This window comes from Dermacentor silvarum, chromosome 11 (genome assembly GCF_013339745.2).
Source record: "Dermacentor silvarum isolate Dsil-2018 chromosome 11, BIME_Dsil_1.4, whole genome shotgun sequence".
NCBI classification, from domain to species: domain Eukaryota; kingdom Metazoa; phylum Arthropoda; class Arachnida; order Ixodida; family Ixodidae; genus Dermacentor; species Dermacentor silvarum.
The window spans coordinates 76,190,184-76,204,715 of record NC_051164.1 but is presented as its reverse complement, the minus strand read 5'-3'; the positions used below and the strand labels follow the sequence as shown (position 1 = coordinate 76,204,715).

General features: G+C 45.1%; 1 protein-coding gene across 1 annotated transcript in view; it reads left to right on the top strand.

Moving 5' to 3' along the window:
* LOC119433959 (guanine nucleotide exchange factor subunit RIC1) overlaps positions 1-14,532 on the top strand; it is a 60,449-nt gene that overhangs the window by 24,892 nt on the left and 21,025 nt on the right. The window contains exons 9-16 of the mRNA XM_037701247.2: positions 1,927-2,046; positions 2,218-2,352; positions 4,264-4,302; positions 6,707-6,817; positions 8,283-8,372; positions 11,100-11,253; positions 11,735-12,000; positions 12,597-12,683. Coding sequence (XP_037557175.1) covers positions 1,927-2,046; positions 2,218-2,352; positions 4,264-4,302; positions 6,707-6,817; positions 8,283-8,372; positions 11,100-11,253; positions 11,735-12,000; positions 12,597-12,683 — 1,002 coding nt within the window. The remainder of the gene's footprint in view (positions 1-1,926; positions 2,047-2,217; positions 2,353-4,263; positions 4,303-6,706; positions 6,818-8,282; positions 8,373-11,099; positions 11,254-11,734; positions 12,001-12,596; positions 12,684-14,532) is intronic.

Sequence of the window (14,532 nt, the reverse complement as noted above, 5' to 3'; positions counted from 1 at the left end):
TTTGGAAATAGTAATATTTATTTGCAATGCATATTCAATGTTCATAGCACACGCCATTAGTCATTCCCATAATCTTATTACCTGTAGATTTTATGCACTTTACAGCGACAATTTTAGGCCCCTTTACAGCCACGTCATATCCACCACTCGTAATCCATCGCATCAATTTAAACTCATTAACACTGGCCCGGCGCTCTTTGGCCATTATTGGCCCTTGCGCCGTTAAACCGCATATATCATCATCATCATTTGAAGCTTCCTCATGATGCTGAGCTACAAAAATTTGAAAGAGTAGTCAAAGAAGTTGCCTGGAACTGTGCTATTTCAAATGTATATTTTTACTATTTCACATGTGTAGGTACAAGGCGCAGAGTGCACGGAATATAGACAGCAAATCCCAAATATAGCAAATGCAACTTAACGACTGGGCTTGGCTTGTCCCATAAGAATGTCCGAAAAAATGAATGCATGCCTATTACTGCCTCCAAGAGCTCAAATCACCACACACACATTGTAAATAGTTCTGAAGGCCTGCCAGTACACTTATTAAGCGTACTGGTGCTCATAATGTGACAGGAGACGGCAGGTACACGTGTGTGCAATTAAGACTACATACTGTGTCCCATGACAGTGGCTCCTTTTCACTCTTGGTATGCGTCACCGCAATACATTTCATATGCTTCACCACATAACACCGCAAAGCTGACTTTTGGGAACTGGCAGTATGCAACGCTTGACCCTTGCCAGGCTTTTCTGGCTTAGAAGCCATCGGCGAGGATGAGAAAAGCAGAGTGGGCACCATTGCTGACAGCAGCGAATTCTTTCAATTAAAAATACGGCACCGAACAGCAGGAAGCTTGGTAGCGAACATCGAAGCAGCTAGGCCTAGCGTTGCTGCAGTGGTGGCTACGGCTGCCAGCGGATCGGCGTGTGAGAGCAGTGGTTCGAGGTTGCGAGATAATAAATGTGGCGGCAGTGGTAGCTTCGATGAATGCCGTTTCAAACATGCGCTCATGGCAAAAAGTCCGGAAAACTGGATGGTGAAGGGTTTCAGCGTCTGAAATTTTAGACGTGATTATACATTAACTCTATGGGGTACATGGCGGTTCTGTGAAAGCGTCCGAATTATCATGCATGTCGAAAAAGTCGGCCGTTGACTGTAATCAGTTGGCGACTGTGTTCGTTATAAGCTTTATACTTGCAGATATTGGCAAGAAGTATTTCAGCATATCAATAATTTGTTATATCTGTGTTCGTTGTATTGAGATTCGACTGTATATGTGAATGAAAATAAAAACAGTGCACATATTTCTGAATCATCCACACAGGAAATAAGTGTAGGGCACTGCATCAAGTTACCTGCTATATACCTAGAGTTAAAGAAGCTGTACTGAAATCCATTTAACAAATATTTTGGTCTTTAATTGCATAAATGAAATCTGTGAGTTGCACCACCTATTTTCTGCAAGCAGATTTTTACAAAAATCGCCAGTTGCAGAAAGTGCTGTTCTGGTTTTTCAGATGCGCTTCTGGAAGAAGCTGAAATTATCTGCATAATAAATTGCAATTTCCAGGTGTCTAATTAATAAGATTTACTAAATAACTTCCAAATTATTCACTTTAGGGCACATGTCGCTCTTATGGGCTGAGCACTCTCTTTGAGCTGTTGCAATTACGAAATTGCAACCAAGCTGTAGTGAAGTCAGAAAGGCAGTTTCTCCAGTGCATATTGTACTCTCTAATGGCTGACAGAATAAAATTGGTAGGTCTTCGGGAAAAAAGTCGAGCTATTCCTTCTTCATGGAAAATTGGCAAAAGTCCCTACGTTTCAAGATATGCCCCCATCATTTGTAAGTGTTCGCAATTGAAACTCCACCTTCGTCATCGTGACCCATGCCGCACTGTACATCACTGTATCTGTTGCAGGAATGGGGTGTTGAAGGATACCAGCTATGGATGGTGGCTTCCCCAAGTGACCACCCCGAGCAGCGCAGTGTCATGCTAATGAACTTTGTCAAGAGTGCCTCCACTGTCAACCCTGGAACTGTGAGTAAAAGTGCAGAGCCCGCTGTCACGATTTTCGCTCGCCCCGATTGTCAAGTTATGCCAGCCTCTGCATCTATTGTCTGCTGCTTTCTGGCACGTAAATTACTGAACCTTTCACATTTTGCCGTGCTTTTGAAATCGTCAACCCATACTATGCCACCACGAATGCAGTGTGGTGGTGCTCGGCAAGTTCTGCTACAAGGCTCCGATCGAGTGCTGGTCAGTTCAGAGTCCGACTTGGCCGATCGTGACACACCATGGCCTCAGGATGGGTGCCGAGGAAACAAGCACTGGACAGTGGAGCTGGTGAGGCATTAAAATTGGGAATAACTATACTACCAAGGTTTTTCTTCACCATCCTTGAGCAGCTTACTGAATGAACCTCAGGTGTACCTCAATGTTATCAGGTGTGCCTGTTTCAGGTATACCAGTTACTTAGCTATATGAAAAGCTTGTTAATTACTGTATTTACTCACGTAAGGCTTGCCGTTGTGTAAGGACTGCACCCCCACCTTGGTGCACAAGAATTCGCAAAAGAAGTTCTAACTGTCTCACCTATATACCTGCGTTTATGGCAATGGTACCACTGCTATCTCGGAAGCCATGTCTGTATGTTGGTTAATTGCTGCAAGCTGCCACAAGATGGCAGTGCAGTGTTTTGTCTCTTTCAGTCCCTGTCTTTCACGCTGTACGTCATGTCTACTTGATGGCACTAGTTATTGGCCTGCCGACAATGGCATAGTCGACGTCACTGTACGACCGTATCTCGCCAGATCATGCACCAGGCGAGCGGCATAGACTGGCATATTTCCAGAGTGTTTCATTGGTATCAGCTGTGCTGAGGTGCATTGTTTAGCACGTCTAGCTGCATCATGCTTTTGGATGCATTAAGGCAGTATTGCGAGAAGAGTGCGCATGGAGTGCGCTTGCTCTACGGTTTTGTTTGAAACTCTAATCTAAGCTTCAAGGTGATGGGTAACTCAAATAATGGCAGGGATAACCAGCTTTGGGAGAGTGCCAATGAGGCGAGCTTGTCAATTGGTGAGAGCGATTGAGTAAAAGTGTTCATAGTCGGCCACTAGTTGTGTTATTCCTTATAACAGTCTGAGCACAGTTCAAGGCTTCAGTGAGTAGCTATAATCCTGTCTCGTGTAACACCTGCAGCCTGTACGAAATCCCCCAAAAGAAGTGCGGGCCTTACATGAGTAAATACAGTGTGTCGTACTAATCACTGTTAAGCTTTTTGACTACATTGCGATGCCTTCCAGCGTATTGACGTCGGACCATATATTTGGATATGTGCTTATTCGTAAAAACTGCACTAAAGGTGTGTACTTTGTGCCATTGACCTGCAGAAACTTTGCTATTCTGGTGGAGTTTTGCATTGGCTTTCTAGACATTTTGTGTATACCGTGTGAGTCAATTTCATAAGTTGAAAGAAAGGGCTTTTTCCGCATTCTGAAAATTTGCACAGGCCAATTTTGTCAAACTTATCTGTACACCCAAACAAGAAGGAGTATAAAACACTGAAATCATGAAAAAAAAAAAAGATCTTAATATATTCTTGTGGACATTGTGTAAAGCCAGGCATTTTGACGTGTAGTTGGTGTAGTGTTGTATGTAACTAAATTTACACTTTTTGAAATTGTTTTATTTTTCTCTAATCATGTGTCACTCAAACTTCTGTGTCTTTGTGACGCACGGAGCAAAAGACTGCTCGCATGATATGGCAAGGGATCCCAGGTTTTTTTGGTATAGAGCAGATCAGTGGCCAGTGTCAGAGAAGACTAGACAACGATTAGGACCAGGGCACTGGGTCAGGCCAGTATAAAGCTCCAAGTCACTGTACAGGAGGCAGGTCACCTCATGCTGCTGCATTCAATTATAGATGAGGCTTTGGGGACCGAACGTCCAATGCTTTTGGCTTCTGAGCTTTTCTCGGACACTTCATCAAGAACCATGCAATATTTGCTTTTGTGTACTTCCATGTTAGTGAGCACCCCACTTTCTGCCCACTGCATCACATGTGCTGATTTGCTCACAAATATCACTACGGACTTATATATTAGAAAGGCACAAGAGGCAGTCTGAAGCTTTAACACCTGTGGCGTTATGTGCCCATAAATAATGTTTCATGTATTGCTATTCAGAGTACAAATGAAAGGATCAATCACAAAGGCAGCTAACTAATTCATCTTTTTATCTTTCGCTCTGCAGGTTCCACACACGTACCTGGCAGCCAACTGGCCAATCCGGGTAAGTTGGTACCTTTAGTTGTGGCGGAACAGCAATGGCACTCTCACCTGAGTTTTAGCGACTCTGCTTTTCTTTTCTTTGAAGTGACATTAAATCCTCATACCATGTATCTTTTTTTTTTTTTCATTATGAGATGTTACGCAGTACCTTGACTTGTGCACTTTGATGTAGAGGGACACTTAAGTGAAATGTTTAGGCGGACTGGTTAATTGTAATTAGACTTATGGAACACTAGAAACATCTGTCTTGTTGTGAACTGATTCCAGTGAGCCTGAAAAGACACAAAACAAAAGACTGATTGAAGTTCTGTTCTAGTTCTCATGACAGGATGAGAATTTGACACTGTCTACTTAGGATTAGTTAAGAGTTTAACTCCAAAAAAGGATTACATGGTATTCAAAAAAAATGTGGTTGATCCCTCTTATATAGGAATCGGTATAGAACACGAAAGTGAAACGTGTCTTCACAGAAGTAGTGTAATGTTTATTGCACATTGATATATAATGTCTATTGGTGTTTTGTGGCTAAAGGCCCGACCACATTCGGCGTTTTCCCGGCGTTTCCTGGCGTTTCGTCACCCGGCGCCGCTCAGCGTCGACGCTGAGGGAGGCGCCAAGCCGAAACGTCGTACTCAAGGCACACCAGAAATCTCGGCGGCGCCGCCGCCGCCGGAAGCGGCTCGATGAACGCCGACGTGGCGCCGACCAATCAGCGTGTGGCCGCGGCCGCGCTGCTGGCAACTTTTGCAAGCGACTTCCGCAGCAACCATTTCGCTTGCGTGCCACCATGTGGCGCCAGTGTCTCGTCGGCGAAGCGGCGCCGTCTCAGAAAGCAGCCGCTCGTACCTTCGAGCGCGCTGCCGTGAATGTTTTTGTGTGTGTGTGCCGCAGAACTATAAACAGGGCTTAAAAACCTTAATCGGGAACATTACTCATAGTTCATTTGAATGACATTGCACACTGCTTCTGGTTAAATCTGTCTGGTCACATTGTGCGACGCTGGACTGGCGCTGTTTGCGTGCGTCTCATGTGGCTGGGTGACCTCTCCGGCGCCGTTAATGCAACGACGCCGAGAGACGCAACGGCAGGAAACGCCGGTGAAAACGCTGAATGTGGGCCGGGCTTAAAGCGCCCTTAGGCGTTGATGCACCCACGCTGACGCCTGGTGGCACGTCTCCTCCATCACGACTACCAACGTCGATGACCATGAGCAACCGTCGTGCATATGGAAGCTGCACTACGCTGCACACGCTAGCACAACGCGAAAGACGAAGCACGTAACTGACACACTAATACAACGCGCAAGACAAAGCACGTAACTGAATCGTCACCGAGTCAAATCAGCGCGTACAGCGCGTCGTAATTGCAGCCTCCGCGATCAACTTCAGAAACATTTTCAGAGCTAATTGCGGAGGCCACGCTCCGCTGTGCTGAGTACGGTGAACGCCACCTAAGTGGCGTTGGTAGTGCTTCTTGATGCCAGCGTCCCTTCGAATGCTGGCATCGAGGCGTCGTTGTGCTGAGACCACCGAAGCGTTCACTGTCGGTGCGCGTTAGTGTCATAATGCAGTACTTCTCTTTTCTGCTCGTAGGCGGCGGCACCGCCCCGAGCAAGAGCGCGGGTACACGGAGGAGTGTTAGATATATAAGGCGCGTCTGTGTAGCTCTCTGCAAATGCGTTTGTGGCGCAATGGGTTAAACGCTCGGCGATCTATCGTCGCGGACCGAGAGGTCGTGGGTTCGATTTCCAAATTTTGCATGTTTGTGGAACTTTTTCTTCTGGTTTCTTTCTTTGTATTATGTTCGTGTACATTGTAAGCTGACGTATTTCCGTGACGGAAATACGTCAGTGAAGTCTTGGTGGACCCCGGCATAAAACACTTTCGTGTTAAAAAAAAAAAGAACAGAGGCTCATTGTAGTGAGTTTTGAGAACTTCTTCGTAACAAGAACGACCTAAACATGTGCCATTGACAGGTGACGTGCTCCAAGTCTTTGTTTGACCTAATGTCGTACAATCCAGCTGCATTGGCCAGCTGCATTACCAACGCGAATGGGAGGATGATTACGGCATGGCCTCCAATGGCTTCTACATAGCCGCAGTTGTGTTGGTCATTCAGTCCTAATAGATAAAATTTCCATTCATGATGGTAGAGTCAGTTATTATGCTAGTATGGCTATTACTATGCCACTGTATATGCCGATACGCAGCTGATGATACATGATCAATATTTCAGCAAAAGAAAGAAAAGTGTGATCAGTATTTAGATATTATATCTTTTTTTTAGTTCTCCTGTAAGGCTGACCACAAGGAGGTGAAGGAAACGCTATGAGTTTCGAATTTATCTGGTAGGATGCTCAGGAAATTTACCTTTTTTCTTTTTTTTTCTTTCTGTGTACCTCGCAGTATTCTGCAATAGATGCTGGCTGCCACCATGTTGCAGTGGCTGGCCGAGGAGGTTTTGCCCATTGCTCGTTAGCACATAACAAATGGAAGTTCTTTGGCAATGAAACCCAGGTAAGCATTCCCGCTGGGACATCTCTGTGTATGTGTATGCTGGGTGTCCTTTCTTATGTGGAACACTTGCAAAAAAGAACTGTGATATCTAGGTTCTTGCTACTTTCACAGCTAGACTATGTGGCTAGCAGACGTTAGCAGCACAAAAAATGTCCACAATAATTTGGCTAGTCACCTAAAAGGAGCTGATTAAGTTTTAAATTATTCTCTTTACATGCTGAAATTGCAAAACTAAAGCAAAGCTGTGTTAAAGTCATGTTGGCTTAAAGCGGTCCTGAACCACCCTTCGGGCTTGGTGAAAAAACACAGTCCGTGGATAGCATACACTGCTGTGTATTAGTTTTCAGATATCTGTCCCCAAAATGTTCTTAAAAAATGCATTGTTGCTACAGGTTGACTGTAGTGTCTTTCACAACATATCTTGAGGACGAACGTATAAAAAATGGTGCTAGTCTTAGGATTTCTGCTAAGTAGACATGACGTCACTACTGCTCGGCTTCAATATAGCATTGCAACATGTGTCCTGAAGTCAATAAATAAGAAGTTGGTAGTTACTAAACTTTGATACTTGTCATACAAGTAACATCCACTTCTTCAGGTAATCCTGAATAGGCCAAATTGAGCTTATGCTCTATGCAACTTTTAAACAAAATCTGTTGAAGATAAAAAAAAAAAAAACGCATAGTGTAGTACACTATGTTTCACAGTAATGTCTCACAGTAATGTGGCACCGGGATGGAAAATACAGCTGGTGTCAGCCAAGAAGCAGCACAGGTGTACCAATGCATGTGTCCCTGGGCAGTATGTTATTCTACATTAAAGCATGATCTGTTTAAAAAACTGTTTAATTGGAGTTATTGCGAAAGATACAAGCATGTTGTGATCACCAGACTGTGTTTAGGTAGTGACAACCATAGTTTATAGTTAACCAAATGCCATTGATTTGTACAAGGGGGATCACAAGGGAAGCTTAATCAAGCTTTTAAAACTGTGGCATGTGCTTTCTTTATTTTTTTTTTTTATTGGTACATAAGCAGACTACTCTTGGAACTGACTCTATGTCTCCATTAGTATCGTGAATCTTTGCATCTAACACCAGAAGCATGCGACATTACAGCAATGCTAGAGTAGCTCTGAAAACAGCATTTGGCACTGTACTGTGCTATTCTCTTCAACAAGACAAGTTGTCATGGCGCCATGGTTCTAAAGGGTTAGTTTTTAGGGCTGCTTTTTATATGCTCCATGGAGATGGAAGTAAGGGCAGTTAGAAACAGTTTGTGGCTTTTCTTATTTGTGGGCTATTAAAACTGAAGGTACATACTTCGATTGCAATTTTCTCCGCAACTAAGTCCTCTCTTGGAGGAGAACAAGCACCAAGTGACTTTTCATGAGCATAATCTTTATCTACACTTAGCCACTCCCTTTGGTGTCTAACATGCAGTGTCATTTTTGACATCTGATTTAGGAGCAAGACTTCGTGGTGACTGGTGGCATTCTCTGGTGGGAGTCGCTCGTCGTGCTTGGCTGCATCAACCTCCGCGACGGTTCTGATGAGGTGTGTTTCATCCTGGTAGCACCCTGTGCCATTACTCATTTAAAACTGCTAGCGGATGTGCCTTCAGCATTCCTGAACATAAACTAGACTACAGCCAAAACCTACGATAATGAAGTTCCGCGACAACAAAATTCTCGCAACAACAAAATATTTTCGTATCCCTGGCAAAGGCCCATAAGATTCAATTCATTTCTACCTCTTGACAACGAAATGTCAAACTGCAATCTTGCATCAATGAAATTGGCCGGAATGTTGCCCAATATATTACCCGCCTGTGCAAGACTAATAGACTCCAGAAAGTGCTCAAATAATTTTGCTTTGCTCTTAAATTGTGTAAATTACCACCGTACTTCGCTTGCATGGGTGCTGCCATTTTTTATTACAAAACAACCACGCTCCAAAAGCAAACAAGTCATGGCCGCCATCTTGTTTGGTGATTGAATGGCACGGCCACATGACTCTACTGACATTTGACGACAGTTCTTGTGTACCTAGCACAGTGCATAATCTGCAGCTCGGAGAGGAAATTGCAGCAGAAACAAAGATATCCACGTCCCACTGACGTGGACTTGTTTATGGCGCTTGAGATGGCAGCCGTAGCATGGGCTGCCATGCATCCAGCCATAATTGAGCGATCATGTGAGAATAAGTGTCCCTTGCTTCAAAATTGCTGGTTGTGGTACTACCCAACAGGCATCGTTTGGCATCGCTGGATGTAGATTTGCGTGAAGGAGCCGCATTCTCGGTCAATCGCTTTCGGGGATATGCGTTACGATCACATTCGCACTTGGGACTGGACACGTCGGCGTCTACGGGTAACAGCGTGTGCTGGAGGAACGTTGCTGCGTGTCTAGAACGCTGTTGCTTTAAGTCCGGTGCCGAGTTATGGAAAATCTTGCGAAAGTGATCATATCTCTGAAAGTGATCGACTGAGTTTACCACTCCATGGCAGTACCACCTTCGCTGACCGACGCATGGGGAACACTGTGTGCTGTTGGCAGTGCAGGTCTATAGCCTATAGACAGAATTTTGACAGTAAAGTGTAGTTTTGTGACGCATTCCTTTTCTGTGCTGTCTCATTTCGCAACAACAAGATTCCCGCGAAAGCAAAGTTTTTCACTTCATCGATTTCCTTATTGCGAGGTTCAGCTGTAGTTGGGTTGCGCTTGCATTTTTGTTTTCAATGTAAAAATTATTACGGCATGCACCCTTTCAACATTGCTAACTGGAAAGTGTCATTATTGCTGTCGTAGTTTTTGGGACTTACGGCTGGTACATTTCTGTACTATATAGTTAAGGTCAGTGTACATGGTGTGTCAACCGTCACAGGCTTTTCCTCACAGGTCTTTCATCACAGGTGACAACCATTTAGACAGTCAGGTTCTTACTTGCACCCTCTCAGCAACTCTCACTTGTCAAAGCATGAATCTCATCTTCCCCTTCTTCATGCCCACTTTACCTAATAGGTCTAGAGCCATCAATTAAAGGGGTCATTTGTTTAAAGGGAGCATGTGTTGCCAACAGTACCCGTGAATTTCCACTGAAAGAAGAAACACAAAATTGAAGCCAGGTAACGTAGTGGTGTAGGTGGTGCACGGTCACCACCACACTCCTTTGAAACGGAGGACGTTGAATGTGAATGGGAAAGGTAAATACTGCACTCCTACTATCTACGTTCGCACTAGGTCTGTTTGAAAAATTATTTTGGGGAAATATTACTGGGAGACACCATACTTGTTCCAAGGCGTCTTTGAGGCTGCAAAGAAAGGTGGTCCATATTAGATGCGAAGCATCTTATGGTCGGGGCTATGTCACTCCCTCCCTCCCTCCCTCCGTCCCTCCCTCCATCCATCTGCCGTGCGGCGTCCACACCTCTACTGCGCATGCACATCCTCCTCCCCCTCCTCTCCTTGTTACATCTCTCCTCCCCCTCCTCTCCTTGTTTCATCTTTCTCTCCTCTTGGCATTCCTCCTCTCCTCTCCGATGCTCCTCTCCTCTCCGGATTGCGCAACGAATGGCAACAGCTGCGGCTCCGCGTGCTATAATGCGAAGCAGCTTAGGTTAGAGGCACGACGGTAGGCGCCCCAGAGGCACCGGCAACAGTCACCAACGCTGCACGCATTCGGTGCGAACGCGGGCAAAACACCGATGGCGTCGACAACAGTTCTGCACGTTGCTGGTGCTGCTGCATGTCCAAGTTTATACAAAACAGCTGATAAAACTACCTTGAGTCGACCCCATGGCTGCTTCGCATACTACTCAGGGTTCCCCAACGGGAAGATGGTGTAATTTTTTTATTCTTTTGCTCTCAGTTCCTTTTCTGGGATTGGCAAGGAAATGGCAATATTCCTTGATGTCTATCCACTGATTCTTGTCTATGTGGATATTGAGAGGTACATATCTATGTGACGTTTAGTGTCTAAATTTCTGCATTGGTTTCAACTTTCCCAGGCTGTGTAGCTTTTTTTTTTTCAGTTCCTCTTTGGTTTAACAATGGCGTGTAGTCATCATCAGACTTAATCAAAACATGCTCACATGGCTGGGGCAGGCACCAGCAGTGCAGTGCAGTGAAATCCACATTGCTCTCTGAGACCTGGTGGCCAATGTTCGTTACACCATGCTGCTGCCCTTGCACAACTCTTGTGCATGTGCATTTGGATAACAGCAGTGCTCTATCGCCGCCTTCATGAACAGCATTATGAGTGTCTATCCTTCGGTGCCTGCAGGTGCGCCTGTACCCGCGATCCTCAAAACTGGATGACATCTTTGTGCGAGTGCTACGTGTGGACGCTCAGGTGCTGCAGCTTGCACTCTCTGAAGACCGTCTGCTCGTGTTTGCCTCCAACAGCCGCCTGGCACTCCATCGCATCAGCCACAGTGGTGAGAGATCTGAACAAATCTGTTAGTTTATGCAATGAATGACACAAGACAAAAAAGTCAGCATAGGAAAGAACTCGCAGCAGACATCTGTTGCAGCAGCAGGTCACGTTGGTCACAAACCTTATTTCTTAGTCAGGTTGTGCCATGCCGAAGGGTATTGATGACGGGGCTAAGACGAAGTTTACAGAGGGTGTTTTATTGAAAGGTGCAGGTGCGTACTTTGGTTGCTTTACATGAAATCAGGTTGCACTTTAATTGCTTTAGTGTGCTTGTTTTTGTCTTTGAGGCGTCAGATGAGCTCCGGCATTTAAATTATGGTTGCATCACATGTGCGTAAATGTCACAGCCATACCAATTAGCCTAATGAGAATGTTCCTTGCCAATTTAGCCATCTGATTTTTTCTATGTCTTCGTCTGCTGCTGCTTAATTATCTTGGCATACTCCTCTATTGCCTCCTCTTCGTCTGTGCACATACTGCAGGCCTGGAACGCCTGCAAGAGCTGGACCTGTCTGCCCTGGTGCCACACCCACTGTGTGTGGTGTCGGCCACCCTGGTGCAGCTGGGTGGGGCACGTGGAGGCCCTTCGTCCAAGCTAGCTGTGCTGCTCAATGTGGCTGGGCGGTTGGTGCTGCTACAGCAGGACCCTGCCTCTGCCCCGCCCCCACTAGCCCCACCCCGAGGGGCACCACCGCCACTACTACGCCAGTGGAGTGCCCCAACTGTGCTCGCCTTTTGCGTCGAGAGGGTGAGGTGTAGGCGTTCATGGTGTAAATTTGGTGCAAGATGCATTGTTGCTGTAGGGTGACCAGACATGTAGAGTTGTGACAGGGAAAAAGCTATTTCTCTTTAGTTTTCATTTGCCACAGCTGTTACACCCTTTTGTCAGGACATGATCGTGCACTAGATTACATGTATGAATGAATGGTTGCCAAGTTCACTGTACTGAGGAACGCATCTCATATCAGCTGTGGCTTAACTGTCCCGCACCGTGTGAAAGTGAAGCATGCGGCCTTTGTGAATGTTGCCCGAAATGAGTAGACTTCCTTGCCTGACAGCTAGTGGTTCTCTTGATAGAACACAGAAGGTTACATGCAGAGGTTGCTAGTTGCCGATAGTTTTATTGTCTTCAGTTTTTATCTCATACATCGGCAAAGACTTGGAAATGTCATCCCTCCGCAGATAAGAAGGCCTCATATTCTTCTGTGCTTCTACTAGCTCTTGCAACTTTTGGTTTTGTTGACCATTTTATTTTAATGAGTCTTTTCACTCTTTATGGTCCTGCTCACGGTACAAGAAATTGGATCGGGCTAGACTTACGTTTTCCACTCTGGGCTTTTCCAGGTCTGGGTAGCTGAGAGCTGCCCTGAATCTCGAATGCCGCACCTGACTCAAGCACTATGGATTGCGTGTGGTGTCCACGGCATGCAGGTATGACCAGTGCCATGCTTTAGGCAAGTGTATCCTCTGCTCTTGATAGAAGTTCTTCCAAGATATGAACCTTAAGAGAAACATTTAACCTACAAGGCAACCTTGCTCGGCTCTCACTGTTTACAAATAGGGGCAAGCACCGTAATGTTAAAACAGCTTCTGTGCTAGGTTGTGCTGTTCACGTGCATTAAGAGGGCGTGGGATGCACTATGGGAAAACTGAACCAACAGCTTGCAGGCACCTGTGCAAGCAATTGTGCCTTTTGTTTCTACGTAAAGACTTTGACTGTGATTACATTACAAGACTTGACAATATAAAAGAGAACACCCAACTGGTATTGAAGAATTTATTGCATAAGATGTTAGAGTTCACTCCTTAGTTTCTCATACTCGTTAAGTGTCTGTCGTGTTGCATATTTCCTTCAGTACTGTTTCGAATTCAGAGAAGTGTGGTGGCTGTACACAGTCTTGAACAGATCAGTTTATGTCAGTTCACTGCATAAATGGTGTAATGTTGCACTGTGTTCATATTTCCTTTTTATTTCAGACCCTGAAAAATTAAAACCCCGCACAATGTTTGTGATTGCATTACAGTAGAGCCCTTCTATTACAGTTTCCACGGGACCGCCAGAAAAAAACATAATGCCCGAGAAACATATTACGTGAACATGCTCCCAAATTAATGCAATTATGCAGTTAAACATTAAAACAAAGACATTATGTACGGCTCAGCCTCTAAAGGATTTACAGTCGCCGACAGCTAATGAGGACTTGACAGCACCGCCTGAAAGTTCGAATAACCAGGAGTTCGAAGTATCGGATTCGTCAAAAAAATACCTTTACATTTGCGAAATTTCGCAAGACTATAGTGCCAGATGCATGGGCATCTACGAGTGACGGCAGTCATGGCACAGTGCCAAGCACGCTATCTTATCACAGTGCCAGGATTGCTTTTGCCCATCGACGCGTCCAGCGCTACGAATTAAACTATCCTTGAAAGTGATCGTCCGAGAATATGGCCCAAGTTTATCAACGCACTGCTGCGCGCTCATACACTTGCTTTTGACTTGACCAGTTTGTATTTCAACCTTTATTGTGCTGTCGCGATAAGTGTAGTCAATGCGTGCACTGAATTTTCATCCCATGGCAACATAACAGAAGTTGACTGAGCAGCGATAGTTGAATGATTAGGGATTTCTTCGCGACAGTTGTTGTTTAGGACTTGCCTCACTTAATCACCGCCCTCGTCTGTGCATACATTGCAATTCGAGTTGCTGCCTCTTGAAACTGCTTGAAGAAATTGCCAGGACCGTTTTGCTATTTAGCAGGTAAATGAGCAAACGCTGCACACGCGGAACTCGCATGAGAAACAGCAAATGTAGCCGATGCAGCCTTTCAACACAATGCGACTTGGCTTGGCTTGCCCTGCAGTTTTTGCATGGTCAGCAACTACTAGATTGATTACGCTTTGCTTGTTTTGGATTCGAGGAGGCGCCAGCAACATATTAAAACCAACATCTCACTATTTTTGCTCGATTCTGTGGTGATATTGGCACGCGGTTGTGTGGGCCGAACCTGAATATCGAACAGCACGCTGTAAGCTGTTCAATATTTCTGCCAAGACCACACTGCCACAGCTGGGATGCATCAAATATGCACGTTGGTGGTGGTCGGAAGTGCAAAGCTAGGGTGTCTAGTGCGGTTGACGTTTTTATTTAATATTTTTAAGTTGTAGACGATACACTTGATATTCTCTTGTAATTATACGCCAAAGTCGCAACGTATAACGTGGGAATGTTGCGGGAATGATGACCTATCAAAGGGGATTCCAATATATTGGTTTCTATGAA